This window comes from Lycorma delicatula, chromosome 1, assembly GCF_047948215.1.
Source record: "Lycorma delicatula isolate Av1 chromosome 1, ASM4794821v1, whole genome shotgun sequence".
In the NCBI taxonomy this organism is placed as follows: Eukaryota; Metazoa; Arthropoda; class Insecta; order Hemiptera; family Fulgoridae; genus Lycorma; species Lycorma delicatula.
This window is the reverse complement of record NC_134455.1, coordinates 302,224,257-302,249,804: the sequence shown is the minus strand read 5'-3', so window position 1 is coordinate 302,249,804 and position 25,548 is coordinate 302,224,257. Positions and strand designations below refer to the sequence as shown.

General features: G+C 29.9%; 1 protein-coding gene across 1 annotated transcript; it reads right to left on the bottom strand.

Moving 5' to 3' along the window:
• Window positions 1-943: 943 nt before the first annotated feature.
• On the bottom strand, window positions 944-25,548 carry LOC142333332 (lysozyme 2-like). Its single transcript, XM_075380357.1, has 5 exons — window positions 25,322-25,548; window positions 19,858-20,043; window positions 10,516-10,589; window positions 2,838-2,979; window positions 944-1,368 (listed from the first exon to the last, which is right to left on the bottom strand). Exons 1-5 carry the CDS (start codon window positions 25,374-25,376, stop codon window positions 1,346-1,348), a joined length of 480 nt encoding a protein of 159 aa, XP_075236472.1. The 5' UTR covers window positions 25,377-25,548; the 3' UTR covers window positions 944-1,345.

Here is a 25,548-nt window from a genome sequence, read left to right as displayed (position 1 = left end):
TCTATATATATAAGCTTTCAATTCTGCAAACTTGGTTGTTCAGATTGCATTTTTGCTGCTTCATGCTCAAGTGGGATGTAAGAAAAATCCGAATAGGATTTTTAATCGACTGATATGGAATAGAGGTCAATTTTTATTAATTTAATTAAATACATAATCCTCTTTTATTTCATTAAATAAATACCTAAATTTTAAATCAATTGAGCAACTTTTTAGTTTTATATTAATTCCTTGGGAAGATGCTAACATCATTATATAAACATAAATATAATTCATTATTAATGAAAATTTTATAGCGTTCATGCTACAGCTGTCTTTTTTTTTATTAACTCTGATGTTGAAGGATTCCCTTTAAAAATGTTAAGATAAAAGGAGAAAGCTAAATAATAAACAACTGCTCAAGTATAAAACAAAAGTAAACAAATTTTTTTAACAATTATAAACACAATAAATAACAAAAAACTCATAATCTACAAATCAGAAGATTTGCAAAAATGTGTTTATTGTTATTATTTGCAACAACTGTAGGGGGAACTTTATAAATTGAGTTCAAGATTTTTAATTTCCAATAATACACATCATACTTTTGGTATCTTTCAAACATATTGATAAAATTAAGTAATTTTTTTTTTAATTATTAATAACAATATTTAAAATGACATCACCTTTCCAAATATGAACATCCACTTGCAATCCCAGCAGCACGTCACTGGTAAAAAATATGGTAACTTGCAGATAGACCAACCAAGAAAGTTAAAGTATATCTACTAGGTTAGTCCTCAACCCATAGATCTTCCACATAGAAAAACAAGTACCTAAACCTAACTCTCAGCATAGAAGTTAATGGGAAATAATTCAAATTCTAGTCAGTCATATCATTTTTACATATGCTACAAATCTCTATCAGGCTATAGTTGTTGATACCCATAAAAAACAAAATAAGTAATTTGATCAATAAAACGTTTATTTCAACAATATTAATTCTTTTCATATAATTACTAAAAAAATGCATGTACACACACACACACACACACACACACACACATAAATATATGTAGTTGTTAAAAGTATTTAGTATCCCTTAACAGTAAATCTAAATAAATAAAAAATAATAACCTTAATTTACATAAAGCATCATTTTTTGCTTTATGTTATTCACTTCTATGTAAATCTACACACACTTAAATCTGAAGGAACCATTTATAACTTATTAAATACAGCATGATATTTTCTGATTTTATATGGACTTGATGGAAATGAGTTGTATTTCTTCAGCTATTGATAATATTTATACAACTGATCCGCTAAGCTTGTTTGAGTTGGTTTCTTTACTTTGACTTCATTACTAAAATCTATTCTCATCTGATCCTGAAATAAAAATTGTTGATTATTTTTTGTAATTTTGTTTCAGTAAGTTATTGTAATGCATTTTAATACAGATAAAACGTCTATACAAGAAAAGGACAAGAATTGCATGTTTTCTGATTCACTACTGGTTTTGATCTTAGATATATACCTGTTACCTATTTGGGTCGTTTCCTTTCCAATAAATGTTGATTTGTTTTTTAAAATGTTCAAAAATTTTTATTTTCTTTATTTATGAGAATTTAACCGAAATTTTATTCACTATAGATTGTATTGTTAGATTTATAAGTTTATTTGTAGTTTAACATAATAATTTTTGACAAATGTTTACACAGTGTTTGATAAAATTTTACAAAAAGTTGCGGGTGCTTTGAGTCAAATTAAATTTCTTTGACTTAAAACTTCAGTAGTCTTATATAATTGGCATCCACTGAAATGGAGATTGGTGTTAATTTTCATTTATAGAAAAAATTTGGGAAATTCTACCAGTAGTGATTACTGGAAACAAAACATATCTGAACCAGTAATTATATTAAATGTTTTCTTTATCATTTGACCTTAAATAAATTGCTGATGTATGTCAATTTCCTTATGGTCACCCCATAGTTATCGAATCACCTGGTAAGTGGTACAAACATGATGTAACAGGGTACTCTGAGCTGAAGGAAATATTTGTCCCATAAAAACTATAAAAAGCAACTAGAATTACATCAAAACAAACCATGAACAGACTTACATCATTCAAAAACAGACATCTGTCAAAATTACTTGCTTCTTAAAATTTCATCTTAAGTATGTTTTTTCTTTCTAGTTCAGATAACAAATAATTTTGAGAATAAAAATTTGCAAAGCATAAGTCAATGGCAAAACAACTTTTAATTTTTTTTCATCTACAAAAAATTGAAAGTTAAAGGAATATCTCTTTTGACTATTTTTATAAAATTTTAATTTGTATTAACAAATAGTTCAATTTGTAATTTCATTATTAAATGCAAAAATGAGTAGTTTTGTTATTATCTCAGTATAATTATTTTTATCTAAAATTTGTTTAGAGCCTAAAATTAAGAAAATTCATGAATAGTTTGTAGTAAACTAGGCAATAATGTTACATTGTACAAGTTAATACAAATAGATAAATTGTGAACTGTAATTAAAAGAATTTTACTATAAAAAAATTTGTCATATTTACTATAAAAAAGTGATAAATTTTTATCTGATTTTCAGAAAAACTGGAAAACAAGAACCATTTACAAAAATTTTACTTAACATCTTAAATTATATTAAAATTTAAGATGGATTTACTTATTTGGACTTATTTTTAGAATATTATAGATAATAAGAATTATTATGCCACAATAATTATGCCACAATAAGAAGCATTATTTAAATTTTTCAGATTTATTTCTTTAAAGATTATTTAAAATTTTGGATTTATGCATTGTATAAATATTTAAACTTCTAGATAAACTCACTTCTAGGGCTTGCTGTAGGCCTGCATGTAGAATATCTTCGACCAAAATTAGTCGCTGCTAAAGAAGTTGAACAGTCATCTTTAAGATTGAAATGAAGCATTGCAAAATCATCACAATCTGTGACACCATCATTATTACAGTCCTATCAAGTTGCAACAAAAATAAAAACATTCTACATATAAATAAAATGAAGCAATTTCTCAACAAACAGTTTTTTTTTATAATCAAATTATGAAATAAATTTTTTAATTAACCAATAAACATCATAACTGTAACTTTACTTCTGAACATGTGCTAGTAAAAGTATTCGTTAGTAAAGTCAAAAAGCTTTACAGCAGCTAATTTTCTGATCAAAAAAATAATTCATAACAAAACTGTTTTCTCATTTTTGAGTCTAAACTGCTGAATAGTAGTTAATATTATATCTGTAAGTGTAGTTTACTACTAACTGATGTGCAAGTTATTTGAAAACTTTATGTTAATAAGATCCATTATATCTGTATATTTACTACAACTGCCACAAAACCTACATTATTTGAACCTCATATAATTAATTTTAAGAACCTCAATGTAATTTTTAAGATAATTTTTGCTGTAATACTACCAATACATATACTAATGAAATGCAGCAACTGTTAATTTTTTTACTTTGATTACAGTTTATAAAATAAATGATAATTAAATATCTAATTAGTATAAAAATTTATTATATTGTTTAATACGAGGGTTATTTTTTTTCAAGGTCCGATTGGTCGCGAAATAAAAATCCGCGCAAAAATTGGATAAACCTTTGCGCATGTGTTGCGCAGCGTCTCTAGTATGGCTTTCAATCACGCCGCGTCACTTCGTTTAGTTATGAACACGCAGCTAGCACGTAAACATGTGTACAACAATAGCATCTCCCGCCAAGTGTGAAGTGCGTGCAGTAATTCGATTTCTTCAGGCTCACGGGTGTAATGCAGCTGAAATTCATCGACGAATAAGTAATGTGTACGGTGAAACTTCAATGAGTGACAGCAAAGTGCAACAATGATGCAGCAACTTTAAAGCAGAACGTGCAGATGTTCATGATGCAGGCGGTCAGGGAAGGAAACGGGTGTCAACCGATGATCTCGTTGAGCGAGTGGATGAGGCAATTCGAGAAAATTATCGGTTTACAATTTCTGTATTGAGTGATTCGTTTCCTGAAATGTTAAGGTCAGCTCTCTACACCATTATCAGTGAGAGGCTTCAGTGCCGCAAATTATGTGCGCAACTGTGTGGCTGAAAACACAGGCGGCTCCGTTCTATGACGAGAGTATTGGAAAGTTGGTACCACGCTACGACAAATGTCTAAATCGGAGAGGCGACTATGTAGAGAAATAGTGTAACTATGTAAGTACTTGTTACAAATAAAAAATATTTTATTTTCACTGTGGTTTTAATTTCGTGACTGATCGAACCTTGAAAAAATAACCCTTGTATGATAAACAAATAGTGATTTTTAGGCATCAACAGTTGTCAATAATTTCTCTTAATAATAAGAGAAATAAATAATCTGTAATAACCCAGGTATTACTCTCAGGAAGTTACAGTTGGGAAATTAAAGGGTCAAAATTAAGGATAGATTCAATGGCTGAATTCATGTTTACTAAATTGATTCCATAAACCAACAAAGGGATATATTGTGTGTAGTTTCCTTGCATATTATTGCCGGCATTTATTAGTGCTTAGAAACCGTAACAACTGATGTCAAACAATCAAAAGAAATCTATTAATATCCCATAATATTGAAATACAGTCACATGAACATCACTAAGTATGCTTAAACAATCATTATCTAATTAGTAGTTACGAGGAATAGAAATTAATATTTCTCAAGAAAAATTCTCTTTGCCAGTCATTTTAATTACAGTGTAGAATATATTTGGCACAAATCTCTTGATGCATAGCTATAACTTAAAGAATTCAACATAAACTTAGACGTTATTGCTTATTCTGTTGTTACATAAAGATTTGTATGTTTTGTTTATAACATGGGAAAAATACAAAATTAACTCGTGAGAAGGGTTTTTGTATAATGTCCTTAGGGACACTTCTATACTTATTTTAACAAAGAAATGATTGATTAAAGAGTGCCAGTCTTTGCCAGGAATTAACCCAAAGAATGTCTGATGTAGAAGATTTATTTGCTAACTACTACCACAAATTTTGTCTTACTTGACTGAAAGGAGAATGATTTTTAGACTCCATGATCACCATAAGAACAACTATTATCTCTTACATTACAATAATTTTCTTTTTATTTTTGCTACAAAATACTCATAAAAATATGATATAAATACTTAAATGTTCATATTTTATGTATGGATTACCTTTACTGGATTAAGCTTCTAAACAAATATTCTGGTGTTTGAACAAATCATCCCTCCCATTGGAGTGATGGAGGGACTTATAAAAAAAAATGTTCTATAGTGTAATGAAAAATATACAACCTCAATTTATTTCTTAACAAAATACTTTTATTTTTATTTTATTTTTTAAGTTTAACTATTGAGGTCATTAGATGTTTAGGATTTATTATAAATTTTACCAATATGAGGTCAGAGTTAAGCCCAGGAACTTCAGTGATCAAGGCAACTTCAGGCAAGTTATGTTCATGCTTGCCTGAACAATTTGCTGATGATATAGTAATTCTAGCTGCGAGTAAAAAGGATTTAGAAGGAACAATGAACGGCATGGATGATGTCCTATGCAAGAACTTCCTCATGAAAATAAACAAGAACAAGACAAAAGTAATGAAATGTAGTAGAAATAATGAAGATGGACCACTGAATGTAAAAATAGAAATAGAAAAGAATATGGAGATAGAGAATTTTGTTATTTGGGAAGTCGAATTACTAAAGATGGACGAAGCAGGAGTGAATAAAATGCCGAATAGCACAGGCAAAATGAGCCTTCAGTCAGAAATACAATTTGTTTATATCAAAAATTAATTTAAACGTCTGGAAAAGATTTTTGAAAGTATATGTTTGGAGTGTAGCTTTAAATAGAAGTGAAATTTGAACGATCGGAGAACCTGAGAAGAAAAGATTAGAATCTTTTGAAATATGGTGCTATAGGAGAATGTTAAAAATCAGATGGATGGATAAACTGACAAATGAAGAGGTGATGCAGCAAACTGATGAAGAATCTCTAAAAGTATAGTTAAAAGAAGAGACAGACACGCATTATGACACTGCATTGTTAACAAACTTAAAACAGCAATAAGACTGTACAAAATTAATTCATTCCTAAATCCAATGCTTAATACAAACAACACAGCTGTGTTTTTTGCACAGACATGATTAATCTTGTCCATGAAGGCTCACTCTTCAGTATTAGATATGTCATAATATGTGACTGTGACAATGAAATGATTTAATTCTTTGTCTAGTATTGTTTATTTATACCTTACAAATTATGTTAACAAAGTTAAACAATAAAAAATTAGCTAACAAAATACAATATAGGAGCTTAAAATGCAAACTATACATTGAAAAATGAAACAATCCTTTAATTAAAATTTAAAAATTTTTCAAAAATGGTGGGTGATAGAAAGATTCTGTATTCATACTTGTTTTCAACATCAAAGAACAGATTAAAATCATGTATCGCATGTTAGAAACAAAAATTAAGTAAATCAGTGTAATTAATACTGTACCACACTGGAAACTATCAACAATACAATACCATACATAATTTATAATATAAAAAAATAAAAATAAAAAATACATTTTTGTAGGTTGAAAAATAGTACTCTTATATTGCAAAGGATGTGTTCCTAATATTGCACGGGGCGATGTTAGGAACACTAAATTAATTATTCAAAAAGAGTAGGGTGGTAAGCAAGGAAAATTAATTTAATCATTTAGAAGATAATAAAAATTAATAAAGAACATAGATGAGTTGTCATAAATAATTATACATACAAAAAAAATGCAAACTATAAATCTTATAGAATATTTTCACCTGAAATTTTGGAATTTAGCTTTCTAAACAGAAAATCACAAATGAAGGTTTTGAAGTCATTAGTTCTAAAACAGTCTTCGTGACATCATTTGCAACATTTTATGCATAAGATCCATTTTTCTCCTTGTCTATCTTTAATCAGTTAAGACTGGTTGCAGTAAGGATACTACAAATCATCTTCACCGTCTGTCATCTGTAGACACTCAAGTCTGTCATTTGATTAGGATCTTCATCTGTATGTAAGGCTGTCTCTGATGATTCAAGTTTTATCATCCTTCTTTTTTTACTTTCTTTCCTAGGCACACTTTTGTTTTTCTTTTCAGTTTTGTTTCAGGTTTCCTTTTTTAAGGAATTACCAAAAATGTTTTTAGCTGCACTTTTTTTTTTTTTAACAATATCTTCACAAAGTGTATTTTTATAAGGTGAACTTGTTAGGATTGATGATGGGCAATTTGGTCGTTTTTTCTTTTTTTGAGCATTTTTTGTCAGTTGTAGTAAGAGACTTATGTCACTTGGAAAAAGTCTACTACTGTTTAGCAATGGTAACAACTGGATTATTATTGAACATGAGCACTTTTATCCCTAAGTTGTTGAAAACCGCGGGTCCAGGTTGAGGCTCAGATTGTCCTGGAGGAAGTTTTGATTTGTTATAGATGGTAGACTGGCATTTGTTGGTGATGGAGAGACTGGGTTTCTTGGGCCTTCTTATTGACTGACAGACTCATTAAAGTCAACCACTGAAAATTCATGATCTTTGAACTTGTTTCTGTTCAAAGGATAAAGCCCAGTAACTCTAAAACTATGTTTGGCATTAGCGTGGTGGCTGATTTTTGTACAGCTCGCCGAACAGCTTTGCAATTTGGTAATATGTTATAACCCTGCCAACATTTTGCTTTAACCAGTTTTCTATTTCTTGCACAGTAAGTCCTTAATGTCTACATGAAGGCTCTATCAAGCAGTTGCATTTTGTGGAGAGTAGTGAGGTGGTGAACTCATTTTGTGCACCCCATTTTCCTTAACTGATTCAAGTAACAGCAAGTTTCTTGTGTAAGCGTAATTTCCATCCAGAACTAGGATTACTGGGTCTTCCTTAGTAGGCTTCACACTGTCTAAGAATTGCTCCTGAAACAATTTAAGGAAGCTTTTAGACTCTATCCAGCCAGAGTTAAGATAAGCTGCCATGCTTCCATTTGGTACTCCAACTTACAGCTCTGGTTTTTAATTTTTTCGAAGAAATACAAGCAGGGGAGGAATGAAGTAGTCAGTGCCACTTATCCATGCAACGACAATTACTAATGATCCTCTCCAAAAACATTTTCAACATTTTATTGGGTCAATCCTTTAATTCTTCTCATAGAGGTTTGTTATTTTTACAAACTAATTTCAGGATGTCTTCTCATGAAAGAGTAAAGCTACTTCAACTTCTGATAGTGTTACCTTTGCAAGGATATTGCAGACAATTTTCTTCTGCTAAATGAAAGGCCATTTTTTAAATATCTTTTGCGATTAATCCAAAATCTGGATTCCATATTTAGAAAAACAAGGGCTTGTGCGAATACACAAAACTTTAAAAAAATTCCACAGACTAAACACAACAACGTACCGTACCAAGATACTCTTTAGACTGACACCCTGCCTCAAGACAACAATTAAGCATTACCTTAATTCTCCTACTTCTCTTAGCCTACTTTTCCTACATTTGTATCTATCTATATGATATTTTCATTTGCTTTATCGGACGCAAATCTTAACAGATTTTGATGAAACTTGGTGGGATGATGTAAACCTATTGGGAATAGAGCCCTACTGTTTTTGAAACAAATTAGTTCACAGGAACCAAAGAATTTAGAGACAAAGAGTAGGGTTTTTGGATACACTGTTGTCTTTTCTTTTGTGTATTTTTTCTACATTCCTTTTTATTTTCTTAAGAATAGATTATTTTAAGAGTTAAGACTGGTTTGATGATTATCAACTGTTCTATACAAAGCCTATGTAGTAATGGTGAAGCATACAAAATACTTTATACATTCATAGATAATTAAATAAATAATAATATATACAAAATTAAATGTTAAATTATATGCCACTAGAAATATCTTTTTGACTAAGTTTTGATATCCTAACTGAGAAACTTGAATACAAGAAATATTGTTTTTACAGATTTCCAAAAAAATTGTAGAATTACTACTGCACCTGGTCATATTTTATAAGAGGGTGTTGTGGGGAGGGAGGACTAACTTTTCTTTACATTTTGGACTCTCCTGAACATAATTCTACAATGTTTATATAAGTATGTATAAGATTTTTTCATCTGCTCTACCAGATGCAAATCTTAACCAATTTTGATGAAACTTGATGAGGTGATACACTTCTTTTGTGAATTCAGCCCTACTGATTTTCAAGTGAATCAGTTCACAGAAACCATAGTTAGAGACAAAAAATTGGTTTTTGGACATCTTTGCAAGGTTAACTAAAACTGGAAATCCACCCTTCTGGCATACTTACGTTGACAATTTTTTAAAAATTATTATGTTTACAGATTTCATATAGTTCTTGTCTTAAATATAAAATTATGAATATTCTGATTAATTTCTTTTTAAATGAACATATATAATTTATTTTATAGATTTTCTTAGATTAAATTTATGGTGTTACTGAGAGAAGCAAATCAAACAGAATCTAATTCATAAATGAGTAATCATATGTGTGGAAATATGAAATATTTCGTTCCTAAAGAACTATTTCCAAGAAAGAGAATCTGGCCATTTGAAATCATATAGTTTTCTTCTTCATCTATACTAATAATAATTTATTAACTTCTACAAATTCGTTTTTATTAAATTAAATTTATCAATAACTAGCAACTACCAGCGTGCATCTCATGAATACTTGTGTAGCTTGAGCCCTTTGACACTCGTTTGTTTGATTCTTAGTTTCGGCAGCTCTGGATGCTGCTTGAAGTTCAGCTTGTAGTTTTTTATAGCCTCTATGTTTCTTGATAGAAACATATTCAATAAAATTGATCAAAAAATTGATTAGAACTCGCTCAGTGAAGAAATTTACATGTTTCACAAACTGATAAATTTTTCAAATTCATAATTTCTTCATTTTTCAAAAAAATGAATGTATTATAAGGTGTTTTGCAGCCCTACATGTTTCTTTATAAAAAAAAGAAAGAATTTTTTTTTTAAATATTCATCAAAATTGGTGCAGTAGTTTTTGCATGATCAGTAATAGAAAAACAATTGAGAAGTATTAATAAAATGACATCCAAGAAAATCTTATAAGATATGCACCTGCTTTTTTATTATATATGAACAATGTAGAGGATGGTTTTACTTGTATTAGAAAAAAATTATTATTGGAGTATTACTCATTATTCTAATTTTGTCATAACTAAGAAAAATATTATTCTGCAAGTTACTACATAAATCAAAATTAAACTTTCAATGAAAACATTGGTAAAAGCTCCCTTTACAATCTTTATAACTCTAAGGAATGTAAAAATACACATTTTAATTGCTAATAGAAAGAAGGATAATGAAGCAATTAACTTCACCAAAATAGATAGAATTTTAATATGCAGAAGCATCTTTCAAGAGTGTAATCTTAGTTATAACATTTAATAGTTAAAAAACAATATTATAGCAATAATAAAGATAATGCACATAATATAATGAACACATACTTTACCAAATCGAATTATGTAGTTTTCAACAACTTTTTGAGAGCATGAATAATCTTGTGCACAATCCAGAAATGCTATGGAAAAAATTATAAACAAAAATAATACATAATGAAATACATAATACACAATAAGTGATTTAATTTCCACATATAATTAAAAGTTACATAATAAATGTATATTCTATGAAAAGAAGCCCCTTACTTTTTAGATTTTATTGTATCAATTAGAAGATAAATTTCTAATCTTGGGATTCCAAAAATAGAATCTCATGTTAATAGACAATTTTCAAAGTAAAAATTTTTTCAGATGATTCAGAACCTTCCATAGATATTTATTTATTTGTTTGATCTCACTATACACAAGTTTTCAATGAGCATACTCTCAAAATATATATTAAAAAAAAAAAAAAAAACAATTACCAGTGACATATATTTATCTAACATAATTAACAACCCCACATTTTTGCTGAAATGAAAAATTTAACTTTTCACATTAGTTACTTGGATGTATTATATCATATATTTCTGAGATTGAGAATTACATTAAGAAGCACATAATTAAATGTCTTACTTGTATTAATGGTATACACTTGTACTTATTCACAAGTATACTACGAGTATATACACAAAGATATATATAATGTAAAATAAATAATACACTTAATGACAGAATATATATATAGATGATTGACTGAATACTGATGTTATGTTATATTACACAATCAAAATTTTGTTTATTTACTTATTGAAACAGTATCATAACAGGCTGAAGGTTAATAATAATTACGATGATGGATGATAGTGAATTTTGTATGTGAATAATGGCTGCCTGACCAGGACTCGCATCTGGAACCTCTGGATATAAGGTAGAGATGTTACCACTCTACCATCAATTTCGGTAAATGATCAGTAATATTCACTCAAATCTGATTATTTTTTTTTTCATTTCATCAGCCTCTTCTTTTCCAAGCATTTTGTTGCAGCATATTACATTTATATTTTTAGATATACATTCTTCAAGGTGGTCCATTTTATTTCTCACAAACTTTTATCTAATAAAAAATATGTAAATGTAAATTCTCTCTCTATGAATCATGAGACCTTGCCGATGGTGAGGCGGCTTGAGTCCTCAATGATACAGAGTAGCTGGACCGAAGGCGCAACCACATTGGAGAGATATCTGTTGAGAGCCAGGCTAAGGAATTATTCCTGAAAGAGGGCAGCAGCTCTTTCAGTAGTTGTTAAGGGCATAGGTTCAGGAGGACTTAAACGGCTATATCAACATCATTCAATTTTATGAGTACTGCACAACTGAAAGCAATGGAAAACTACAGCTGTATTTTTTTCCAAAGAAAATGTAGCCCTCTGCATTTTTGTGTAATAAAGATGGAGGCGCCTTCCTTAGTAAAATATTCCAGATGTAATTAGTCCCCCATTTGGATCTCCGGGTAGGGACTACTAAGGTAGTGATCATTAGAAAATTAAAATATAACATTCTATGAGTCAGAGCATGGAATGTTAGAAGTCTAAAAAATGTCGATAGGATAGAAAATTTAAAGAGGGAAATGGATAGGTTAAATGTAGACGTAGTAGGAATTAGGTAGGTTTGGTGGGAAGAGGAAAACAACATTTGATCAGGTGGTTTTAGAATAATTAACTCAGTGTCAAATAAAGGGCAAGCAGGAGTAGGTTTCGCAATGAACAAGAAGATGAGGAACAGAGTAGAGTATTTCAAAAAGCTTAGTGATAGAATCATTGTAATCACGATAAAATCAAAACCTAAGCCGACATCGATTCTTAACATTTATATGCCTAAAAGTGCTCATGATGATGATGAGGTAGAGTATGTATATCAAGAAACTGACAAAGCAACACATAAAAGAGGATGAAAATTTAATAATAGTGGGAGATTGAAGTGCAAGCATTGGAAAAGGTAAGGAAGGAAATATTGTGGGTGAATATGGGCTGGGTAAAAGGAATGAAAGAGGAGATTGACTTATTGAGTTTTGCACAAAGAATAATTTAGTAATTGCAAACACCCAGTTTAAAAATCATAATAGAAGAATATACACATGGAAAAAGCCAGGTGATACTGCAAAGTGTCAGGTAGATTATATCGTAATTAAGCAAAGATTTAGAAATCAACTCGTCGGCTGCAAAACTTACCCTGGAGGAGACATTGATAGCGATCATGATTTAGTGATAATGAATTGTAAATTGGGGTTTAAAAACTTGAAGAAAAACTTGAACTGGTTTAAATTTGGGTTCCACTTAACCAACAATTTTAAAAGTATATATCAGAGTACTTTCGGAGCCGTTACTCCATCATCAGGGATTTCCCAAAATATGTTAATTCAAATATATAATTGTATTTAAATTAAAATTGTTACGTTCATAATAGTCGGTCGTCAAAAATAAAATTAGATTGTACGTCAATAAGACCGTAACGTCATGTTCGTAAGATGTTTGCGACTATTATTCATACTGTTATTCACTACTCATTTACTTATTCATTACTCATATATCTCATCGTTTATCGATGTAAATCATGAAAAATAAAACTGTTATTAAATAAATATCAATTATCAGCAGAGATTTCTCAAAAAACTCGACAATTTATAAAAATATATCGAAAACAGATTACACGATTTTTAAGAATAAAAAAACTAATATAAAATTGCGGTTATTTTCTATTTATTTTCATTTATAATAATTGTGCTTCTATCTCTTACAGTACGTAACTTATTTAGCTACTTCAAATATTAGTTTATTAAAAGGCATGCATAAAAATACGAAACGTACTCGGAAAGTTATTCTTCTTATTTAGTTACTGAATAATCTAGATAAATTTAAGCCTAAATTCTTATTTAAAGTTTAAGAAATACGATATTAAAATACTCATTCAGATCTCGATGCGTACAAATTGATATCTGTTTTATATATACTATGTTTAAATTGAGCATAATGTTAGTTAAGAGTCAATAATACGATATATATCAAATCACGACATAGCATGTACATTGCGTTCAGAAATTCGCTGTGCAGTATGCTTTAGAACTATGTGGTGCATTCCATTCTTTCGGTGTTAGGTTGACTGCTCTGTAGATTCGTTGGGCGTTGCTCAGTAATAAACCAAGATGTCAGTTGTTGAGTTGTGATTGAGCGTACTTTGTTTCGTTTCATATTTTTTCGTTTATCGGAATCAGTAGTTGCGAGAAACGTAACGGTTCTTTCGGTAGAAAAACGCATTTATCTCGTTGAAACGTCTTCCGTGAAGGTATACTGATTTAGTGAACCACAAATTTTTCGAAAAGTTACTAAATATTTCCGTTCCTCACCGCAATGCAAATCCAATTCTTATCGAAACATTTTGGGCAACAGCCTCTGTTGAAGACGCTGATCGAAGTGAAAGACCATCTTAACTAAACGAACAGAAGCTGCTTGATATTTCGGTTACTAAGTTCATCAAAGTCAATGCGTAAGTTAGTACAATAGTAAGGTATCGGCTTGCCGGCCTCCGTGGCGCGAGTGGTAGCGTCTCGGCCTTTCACCCGAAGGTCCCGGGTTCGAAGAATCCCGGTCAGGCATGGCATTTTTCACACACGCTACAAATCGTTCATCTCATCCTCTGTACAATAATGCTTAACTGCGGCCCCGGAGGTTAAACAGAAAAAAAGGTATCGGCTTGCTACCGCACATAAATCTGTAAGAAAAAACTGAAACTTTTCCTTACAAAGTAATGTGTGTTCAAGAAGTGAAAAGACTAAATTATTATTCACGGTTTAAACGCTTTATTGCTAAAAATTCATTAGGTATCCTCGTCATAACGTTTTTTTACAGATAAAGAGTGGTTTCATCCAGGAAGTATATTAATTCACAAAATACGCGACTGTGGTCGACAACTAACCCTCATGAATTACACAAACAATCTTTACACGAAGCAAAAATTGGAGTCTGGGTAGGTGTGAGTAGAACGCGCTTATGAGTCCAATCTTTTTTTTGAAAATACAGTTAATTGTTATCGTTATTGTGCTGTTTTAACAAACTTCATTAGTCAGTTAAAATAAGTGGAAATCAATCACGGTTTGTCCAATGAGATGGTGCCACAGCGCACACACCTAACAGGTCAATGACTTTTTTAAGAAATGTCTTTGATGAACAAATCATTTTAAGGGATTTGTTGCGGCCTGCGCAGTCACCCGATCCGACTCCCCCAGATTATTTTCTACGGGGACAGCAAAACAATCAGTGTATCGCAACAGACCACAAACGATTGATGAATTAAAAATTTCATAATGGTATACGTATAAGTCGACAAGGCGAACTTCATATTCGTGGAGGACCGCAGCACTGTTGTTTTGTTTGGCTACAAACAAAGATGGAAATATAACACAATAGTACAGTCTGAGCTTAGTCCTGCTGAATAAAGTGACATGCTTGTCAATCCGTTCTAAACAAGAAATGTTCTTTTAAAATAGATTACTGTATTTTTTGGAATTGTAATTTCTTTCTGATTACGGTAATAATACAATTAAAAATATTAATTTACATTTCTGTATTCATAAATGAAATAAATTTAACCTGCAATTAATTACAATAATTTAATTAAGTAAACGTTTTAACGAAAATGGTATAATAGTTTACATCATTATATTCAAAGTTGATAGTAATAATTTGGATATATATATATATCTACGGAGTCGCAACAAGTTGGATGTAGCTGCGAAATAAAAAATAAATAATATTAATTTATTAAATAATTAAACGATCAATACTACCTTAATACAGCCATTAACCAGTTTCATCTATAGTTTTTGGAATGCAAAAAGTGGCGGGAGTTTCACAAATTTCTCCCTTCGAATCGCAGAGCCTGGACCGTGACCCTTGCTGCTGTATGATTCTTTTAATCGGGCTGTTTAAGGGTTTATTTTAATATCGGGTATGAGTTTAAAGTTTTCTTTTAGTTTTATGGACGGATTTTTGTATAGCGTTCCATATCCGTTCGAATCCAGCGTTCTCAAAACCATTTCAGGGTCCGACCGCGGGAGACTAGACTTTTAAAATTCGTGCTCCCGACGTAATTCCCCTTCAGACCGTCCACTGAAGTCCTTTCGGTACTAACGCTTCATAGGCTAGCAGGAATACGCCGCAACGGGGCACTAATTATTTGGAGAGAGCAATGCGCCCCCTTCCTATAGTTTTCGTAGAACTATCTTCTGTGATAGGCCAAAAAGCCTCGATTTCTGAGCTTCACTCAGTTTCACTTCCCACGGGGTTAATTTCCAATTCATCTTCACTACATGATATCTCATCATTTGCCATCCATATATTTATAATTATGCTTTAAATGACATCTTACATTAACGCATCTGTTTTCCAGTAAGAATCCATTACCTCCTGAAATTCTGACACTGATTGTTTTCAGTCTTCTACAGTAACTGACGAAATCTAATGTAACGATTCTCAGTTCTATTAATGACGTGTGGGATATGTTGCGGTCTACATTTTTTTTAGCTATTCCAAATAAATTCATTTGGGTTAAAATCTGGGTTGTAAGGTGGCAATCTAATCACTGTAATTCCTTTGTTTTTTAATACTTCGTCTAATTCATATTGTGGTTGTGGGCGGTGTAGTTTAACAATTTCTAAAAGTTCATTTTTTGTTAGATCTGGGTTGTAGTTAATTTTGTTTTTTTTGAAGCCATTCTTGAAAATCTTTTTTCAATGAATTGGATGACGGAGGTTTATTTTTATTTTTTTGTTTTGTTTATTATGGTAAGGTACGTTGTCTATAACTAAAATATAATATTTTGATAGTTCTGAGATAACTTGCTTTTTAATAAATTTAAAAAATATTTATTGTTTATCTATGATATCCTTCTGTTTTATTCTTGAAATCGTACATTAAAAAAAAATCACCATCTATGAATCCCATGTCCTCTCCCGCTTGAGCCAAAATTAAACGGTCACCGGCATTACTATTAACAAAAACACCTGGTACTTCGTCACTTTGCCAGCACTTTTTTACCGTATAATGTGTGTGCGCCTAAGTTTCATCTACGTATACGACCGGTCTCTTTTCCTCAGAAGTTGCATTTTTTCTCATACCTAAAAAAATATACGTCACGCGATTACGTCATCTCGTTCACACATAATCGGTCTATTGTTTTTACATTTCCTGAATTGAAAACCAATAGATTTTATCATTTTCCTCATGTTTTCCTTACTAACGGTAAAATTCAGTTCCTCGTATAAAAAATTGTGTAATTTTCATTTAGTAAGTGTTTCCTTATAGAATTTGAAATATTTAAAAAAAATTCTTCTACTAACACACGTGTAGTCGAAATCATCTTCTTCAAATTTATTATGAGATATTTAATATTTCTTTTTTTTCTTTGGCGTTTGAATTTCAGAACCACTAGCCTCTGCTTCGTGTCCGATTTTCCTGATGTCAATTACTGTAAACCAGATTAAGTTTAGCATTCTACAACCACGTTCTGTCGCTTTCACAAGAAGCACTAGTAATCCATTTTTCTTTGTCTATGAACATTTTAAGTAACAACTGTTGCAATTTCCAATGCAAAGAACTGAGGATATTTTGTTTTTAATAGTAATAACACGTCTACAAACTACGTAATGTTTACAACTAACTATTTTAAACTTTTAACACATAATTCTATTACTCAAGCGTCTCTGCTCGTCATAATATCATTACTTATATCAAAACAATTGGTAACAAATTTATACTTTATTTACTTTTATAAACGTTTTTTAGTATGATATATGTTCATCATGCTTGTGTTTTAAAGTAGTAAATTGACTAAGAAAACAATTACTCTTTTTACAAAATAACAGGGGAAAAAATAGGTTCCTTATTTATACAAAAATAGCCGTAATTAAGCAGAAGAAAATTGATGTTTTATTATTAAACATTGAAATTAAAATGACATCGGTTAATTCATTAATATGAAAGTAATATAAATAAAATCCTAATAAATAATATAATGTTATGTAACACTATCATGATATGTGTCTGCGTCCATACACACAGACAATAATGTTTAAAACGTCAATCCGATCTCACTGCAGAAGTCGTAATTACTTTACTAGTCCACTGGAACGTGACTATACACAGCAGTAGTTTCTTAAACTCTCCGAATATGCACCTCGCCTTGCCAATTATTATGTCTCGGATTTTTATTATCATGTTCTGCATAGACTCATGTTGTTTATGTTTATTATACTTGTGTGTATATTAACTTGTTATTATTATCTATTTGTATAAAGTTAATGTTATGTGTGAATGTACAATATACAAAGACGTTTTAGCTGTTCTATTGTACTAAATAAAATAAAATAAATAAATAGATTATTATCGTTGCATATATGCTGTAGACCGCGACGTGGAGCCCGCCCACCTGAGGCTTAGCCGAGCGATGCACAAGGTTAGCAGGTGGCTGGACGACCATGAGTTGTCTCTAGCTCTCAGCAACACGGAGATCGTGGTTTTAAAAAAGAAGCGTTACAACCGCTGCCTTGCGAGTCGCTTCTGCGTATCAGACGGTTTCTGAGCCTGCCATTCTGGTCATCATCGGGGTTATACCCATTTTTCTTTTGGAAAAAGAGCGCCAGGCGGCCTACAGGAGGCGGCGGAAAGGTGAAGATCGGGAGACCATCGCAATGGAGAAACCGACCCGCACGTTCCTCGTCTGGCAAAAGACCTGGACCCCGAGACCAGAGGACAATGGACTACAAGGCTTCCCTCTGGTAGACCGTGAACAAAGCGGCGGCATAGAAAGATTGAGTACTAGTGACCCAGGCTTAACGGATCACTGGTACTTTCGCTCTTATCGTAATGCCATAAGCGCCGTCTTCCGACTGCCTCTGTTGCTGCGTGTACGGGACGATGCCGAGCACATCTTTCTCAAGTGGTGGGCGGCAGATTGAGGGACACTACAGGCGAATCTCGGAGCACGAACCTCTCACAATGTGGTTGCTCACATCTGAGATCTGAGCAGCTAGGAGAATGCGGCTCAGTTTGTTGAAGAATTTTTTATGAGACCTGGATAGTCCTCAGCCAGATGAAAACTAGGTAGCGGCTTTCTCAGCTTAGAATAGAAAGGCTCTGCCTGAAGTAATATGTAAAACGGTTCCCAGGTTGAGTCCTGGTAGAAAGGGGGTTGGTTTTAGCCTTTAGTCTGCTGATTTCAGTTTGATAATACAACCAGTGGGAGCCTGGCACTCCATGCGTAAATGCATTTCCACCTCCGTCAAAAAAAAAAATGATTATCAAAGGAATTATAAAAACGAGATTGTCAAAATGGTATGTGCATGATTATCTCTTATATCCATATCCCTTAGGAAGTATATTTTTGTACATAAAATAAATATAGCTTAGTTTCTACATCAATTTACTTATCATGCTTCTATTATGATCAGAATATTATTTTTATTTTTTATAATTTTTATATTTATTATTAAGAATTTACGATTTTGATGTTTATTTAATTTTTATGATGTATTTATTTTATGTTATCTACGTATGATGTATTTTTGATGACATCAATTTATTCTTATTAGTTTTAATTATCATTCTTCTTCTTATTATTATTGTTGTAATTATTATGTTTAATATTAAACTGTTTTTTAATATTAAAAAACCTCTTAATTAAAATCGTTATTGTTGATTAATATTATTATTAAAATTGTTATCATAATTTTATAATATTACTAAGTTAATATTTTATGAGTAGATTATCTTTTATGTTTATTCTGAGAAAGTAATTCCAATTTTAAATACCAAAGTTCAACTCAACACTGATCTCAATTGGCTTAGTGTTAGAATTTTGTAAAACAATACTGTACCTGAAAACAACAGAAATAGTAATTTGTGTTATCTTCAATTTTATATTTTAAACTTTTAGCACCATTTTATTAACTAAAGAGAGGTTACAAAATGCTTCTTGTGGAAAGAATTATCTGTAGAATGACATTTCTCACGGAGTTTATGAAAGATCTCTATTTATACGTAGATCATTTTCTATTAAATAATTTTAATCAAGTAATAATTTTATAAAACTTAATTAACTGTGTTTAACATTACAAAAAACCTCATCTGACATGTTAGAATATTCTGCCTTTTAGTTCTATAAATGAACCGGTGGTAAACATGCATTTTTTCATAGATATATAAGCAGCAAAACAAATAACTTTCTTTTTTTGTAATTGAGAAAATAAATGAAGGAATGAATATCCTTTTTATAATGTTACAAAATAATTATCGACTTGGAAGCAATTTATCATTACATTATTAAATATGAAAAAAATAAAAAATATAAAATTACCTCCATCTCTATTAGGATTGTCCTCTGGTAGAACATATCGCCCAGCATCTCTCCAATAAGACCGTGACAGTTGAAATGGGCCACAATAATTTGCAAGGCAACCTACTGTCACATTACAGCTACTTGCAGCATTACATAGGCATCTCATGCACACTGGACTTAAATTTGATACGTATATACCACAACCTGATAACAAAGTAATAGAAAATAGTTTATTTTGTAATAGCTTACCTACAGCAGAATTTTCTTTTTAATTATTAATGGACACTATCTTAGAAATAAGCTGTTGTGTTTTTCTCAGTTTTTATAAGCATATAAAAGATTTTAAAAGAAGAACAATTTATATTCAAACTGTGCCAAAATAATATTCTGAATAAGTACAAAAAAATAAATTAAGCAAAAGTTTTATTTCTATAAACTTTCCTTGTAATAAAAGATTACCAACAGAAAAGCTCTATTAGATAAGTCTTGAAAATTACTACACATAACTCACTGGTTTACCGAAAAAGAAATCACGGAAAAAACATCAGTAGAAGACTTTACCACAGCAACTGTGTTTTTTTTCCAACAAAATCTGTTTCCTTTTATTCTAATTGGTTAAGAAAGGAAAGTAAGAGCACTGTTTTGATTATTTCCTTAATTCTGAGAAATTTACTTCCTGAAATAACTTTAAAAAGTGATAAACAACAATAATAATAATAATTTAAAATTTTAATATATTTATTAAAATATTTTTGGTTACATTTATGTAATTCTATAAAAGATAAAATGTCTAATTTATAAATTTAAGTGTCCATGAAACAATTCGGAATACAACTAAATTTCTCAAAAAATTATCACAAAAGACAATAAAGTGCTGATGCAAGGAAATTAAAATACTAATTTTTAACTAAATTTATTTTTATATCATAAGAAATAATCTGATTTAATCCATTTAAAGTGAAATAATTATATTAAAAGATTTGCATTATGTACAAAATGATTTAATCAGAAAGGCAGGTTCTTATACAGAGCTCACAACGTACAAATGTTATGAACTAAATAAAAAAATTAATTACTAATTTATTTTCTTTTATGCATTATATAAAGGAATATTTTATACCATGATCTTTACAGTCTTATATGATTTTAGCCATGCAACTCCAGGGATAAAATGAGCAATTGCTACTGTATTTGCCTTAATAGAAAAGGCAACTATAATAAAATAATGTTCAGAACAAAATTCACAATGACAGAAAAGAAGTGTTTAAAGTTCATAAAAATAAATAAACAAGATAATAGTAAAACAGACATAAAAATCTAAATAAATAAAATAAATATAACAAATAAAAATTTTGAAAGCATTATGAAAAAATGTATGCATTATTTACATACAAAATTAATATTTTTGTCAGTTAATAGTAATCATTAATAGTAATATTTTAGTCGTTTAACAAAAAGTTACTGACAATACAAATAATTTGTATAGCAAGATTTTATTAAGTCACTTCAAACTAAAACAATATAGTTTGACTTTGTTACAAATGAAATCAATTTGATATGCCAATAAGAATTTATCATTACAAGACACCCAGAAATTTTACATTACAGGCAGCAGAAGTATTAGTTAATTAATGAAAATGCTATCGACACAGTTAGCAATATTACAATTACCTGAGGAACACAATATTACATACTTAACCATATTTAAAGTTAGTTTCAATCAATCAATGAATGATTTTTTGCAGAATTCTTCCATTTCTTTTTGACTTACAGAGGAACTAGTTACATCCTTAATACTATAACAAATTCTGTAAGAGAGAAACAAGTAATGATACCAACTTCTTTAATAATTGAAAATTTCTTCTTACTTACGAATTGGCCATCTAAACTACAAATACAGATCATCATTTAAAATAAAATATTAGTCAATAAATTATTATTTTCAGAGATTAAGGCTTAATTTTGAGATTTATTTTACTGTTTCCTCGGATGCCTGGCAATACTCAGCAACTATAGACAGGAAGCACAAGAAGCAATGGAACTGCTACATGAAATTGCAACCAAAACAGGGTTGCAAATATCATGCGAGAAAACACTATGCATGGAAAGGCAAAATAATGACACAAAAATCATACTCACAAAATATGGAAACATAAGGAGAGTTGAAAAATTTAAATACCTAGGGAAATATATACAAATGAGAGGATAAAACAATACATCTAACATTGAAAGAACAGAAAAACAAACTTCAGAAAACATACAGACTCATATGGTCGCACTATAACAAGCAAAGTATATCGAGTCAGGCAAAACTCAGACACTACAGAACAGCCAACTACTGTAGGCAATGTATGCATCAGAAACTACCACTATTGGAGCATCAGGCATCACAGAAACAGAAAAAGTAGAATGGAAAATAATTAGAAAAATTTTTGGAGCAGTACATAAAGATGGTATGTAGATGAAGAGACCAACCAGGGAATAATATGAATGAACATTCACAACACGTTCAGAAAATGCAGACTTACATTCTACAGGCACATACAGTAAATGAACAACAACAGACTCGTGAAAAGGATCTTTGATGTATATGAATGGCTCAGTCAGGAACAACAATTGCCATCATGGAATAGAAGAGGACTCAAGATAAGCAGGGATAAACAGGGAAGTAATGGGAGAAAGAAGAAAAGTTAAAAACAAAATTACAAACACAAAATCTGAAGTGAAAGAAAAGAAGAAAACAGGAGCAAAGTGGACAGAACAAAGAAAACAGGAACACAGTCAAAGAATGAAGAGATTTGGGGAGGAGAAAACAACTAGGATTTCATAATCATGAAACATTCAAGTTCAAACACTATCTTTAAGCCCAAAAATGAAAAAAAAAAACAATAAAATATATATCATAAATTATAATACACAAATAATCTCTTTTTGATTGAAATCTATTTAAAATTTAGTATAAACCACTTTCAGAATTAATATAATAAATATTTATTTGTTTAATAATACTGTTAAGAATGTAGATAACCTGTTATATCTAATATTAATGTTATATCTATTTAAGGTTATCTGTTGATAACCTTAAATTATTAAGATAAACTAAAACCAGAAGATCCACCATATTTAACCTAATTTTTTTCTCTTTTGTTAAAAATATACTTCATAATTTATTAGTAAATATATTAAAAAAATTCCATATGATACCAAATCCTCACCTAATTCAGAATTTCAGACATACTCATATGTATAACAATTAAATAATTATTTAATATTGAAATACTATTTATACTATTGATGAAATAAATAAACGCTTAAATATTAATGATTAAATAAATATGCAACACAAAAAATATTATAAAATGGCTGTTTTTTAAAATAAAATTCTTTTAATAAATAGAATTATATAAAAAAAAAATTAACGGTATTAAGTTCCATTTCTAGACACAAGTTGGTTTATATTTTATGAAATGATTACATTTAATTTCTTGGTTACGTGTGTAAATAAATTTAAATTTGTAAGCAGTGAACAGTAATCAAGCTTAAAGATATTTACATACATAACAGAATCGATGAAGGTTTTTTTTAATGATTTCGTTTTTACTTTTTTCACAAATGTTATCATTGCTATGAAAATCTATTACTAAAATAACAACATAATCTCTCTATCAAATCAGAAACATTTTTTTATAACTTAATGGATAGTGAATACGTGTTCTAAACATTATATCTAATAAATTTGTTTAGTTTGTTCATGAAAATAATGTGTAGTTTTACTCACATATTTTCAATGTATTTCACTGTTCTCAGTGTCTTTCTAAAAAAGTAACAATTTTTTTTTTACTTTTAAACAAATTATTCTACTTTAATATTAGGTAAGTAGGGTATTTGGCATGCTACTCATTCCTGGCATGATTTATATAATGTATATACCAATCAGAATAAAAGATTTATTTTACCCTTATCATAGAAAATTATACAGATGAATCTAACAAATCATAAGTTAGTAAAATTAAGATATATAAATAAAAATATAAATTTTAAGAAGGCATCACAGAATTGCAATGAGAAATTAATATAGATATGCAGTTTTGATAGGGAACAAAATAAAAGGAATATTGAAACTATAGATTCAAAAATGCTTGTTTGTGAAGAATGTGAATTAAAAGGAATGAGTGAAGGATATGAAATAATAATAAAAATGGGTTGTGATTAGCATCATAAAAGCATGAAAAATTACAACAATTTTTGAAATGAATAAAGGTTAGGTTAGGTTAGGTTTACAACAGCTGTTAGGAAATGAAAGCTGAATATTAGAAGAAGAAAAAACATATGAAACTATGATCCATTTAGCAAGGAAATAGTATTTTCCTTTAAATATTTTTAATTTATTTGTTTAAAATTTGTAATTAGAACATTCTCTATTGTTTGTGTATGGACGTAAAATGCTATAAGCAGTCATTCACACCAGCCAACTAAGAAATACACTTAACCGATTTAAATATTTAGATAATTTTAGAGTTATCTTATTTTGCCATGGAATTTAATAAATTTTAAATCGCATTAACACAGTCTATTAATACTTATCAGTGGTTACCAGTAATAATTATTTAAAATTTGTTACACTTCACTCTAGCAGCAGGATAAAGAAATTATAATATTTATTTATTAGTGTTAATATTCATTATTTTGTCGCTTAATTCCTTTTTAGCAGAAGGGGCGCTTTTTGTGAAGAGATCTTTTTACTTCATCAGAAAATGATTGAAAAACACAACAATTTTTTTTTAAATTATAAGTAATGGATTCACCAATCTCTATTATTAAAATATATATTTCTCATATTACATATTATAATTGTACTTTGATGAAGAGGTGGTTTACAACATAAAAGTGTTTACAATGTCAAATATAATTAACCATCAAACAATGTGTATTAAAACAGACATATAATAATTAATTATTACATGTTACATATTTATAAGTTTTTCTATGTAAAACTATCTGGCTGATAAATTAATCATTATCTGATGATCATATTTTCTTATGATGGAGAAAAGAAACTGCTCTCTCCCGATAGCACTTAAATTACATCTCTTATATGATTTTTAGAATATTTAATTACCTAGTCTCAATTAAAAAATGCGATAAAAACGAGACTTTTTTTACCTCCGGGACCACCGTTAAATATTGCTTCAGAGAATGAGATGAATGACAATAGCGTGTGAAAATGACATGCCTGACCGGGATTCGAACCCGGGACCTCCGAATGAAAGGCTGACTAGCAATCGCGCCACGAAGGCCGAAAGAAAACTGAGACTTTTGGAAAAAATATACTCATATTCAAACAAAATAATAATCTTATGCAAATGCAGTAAAATATTAATGCAGAAATATAAAGTGAAATAAAAACTAAATTCATGCATGTTATTTCAATATTAACAAAACAAAATATCACTACGCTATAATTTATTTATGACAGAACTACCTGTTGCAATTATTGTTGTAATAATAAAATAATAAAAATACGATTTTATTGTCATTTTACTTTAAACTATTCAAACTGCATGTCAGTAATATTTTGAAAACGGAATTAAAAGATTAGACTAAAGCAAGAACATATATATTCCACCTATCGTCAATTGAAGCTGCTAGCAAGTCGCCTAATGAACAGCTACTCGTCAATGGTGCAGTGCAAGAAATAATTCGTGTTTC

Excerpts from the sequence above, each read along its gene's own strand:
- LOC142333332 (XM_075380357.1), bottom strand. The coding sequence starts at position 25,376 with ATGACAATAAAATCGTATTTTTATTATTTTATTATTACAACAATAATT. Across the intron at positions 20,044-25,321 it reads TACAACAATAATTGCAACAG|GTTGTGGTATATACGTATCA; the intron begins GTAGTTCTGTCA and ends CTTTGTTATCAG. Across the intron at positions 2,980-10,515 it reads ACATAATTCGATTTGGTAAA|GACTGTAATAATGATGGTGT; the intron begins GTATGTGTTCAT and ends GCAACTTGATAG.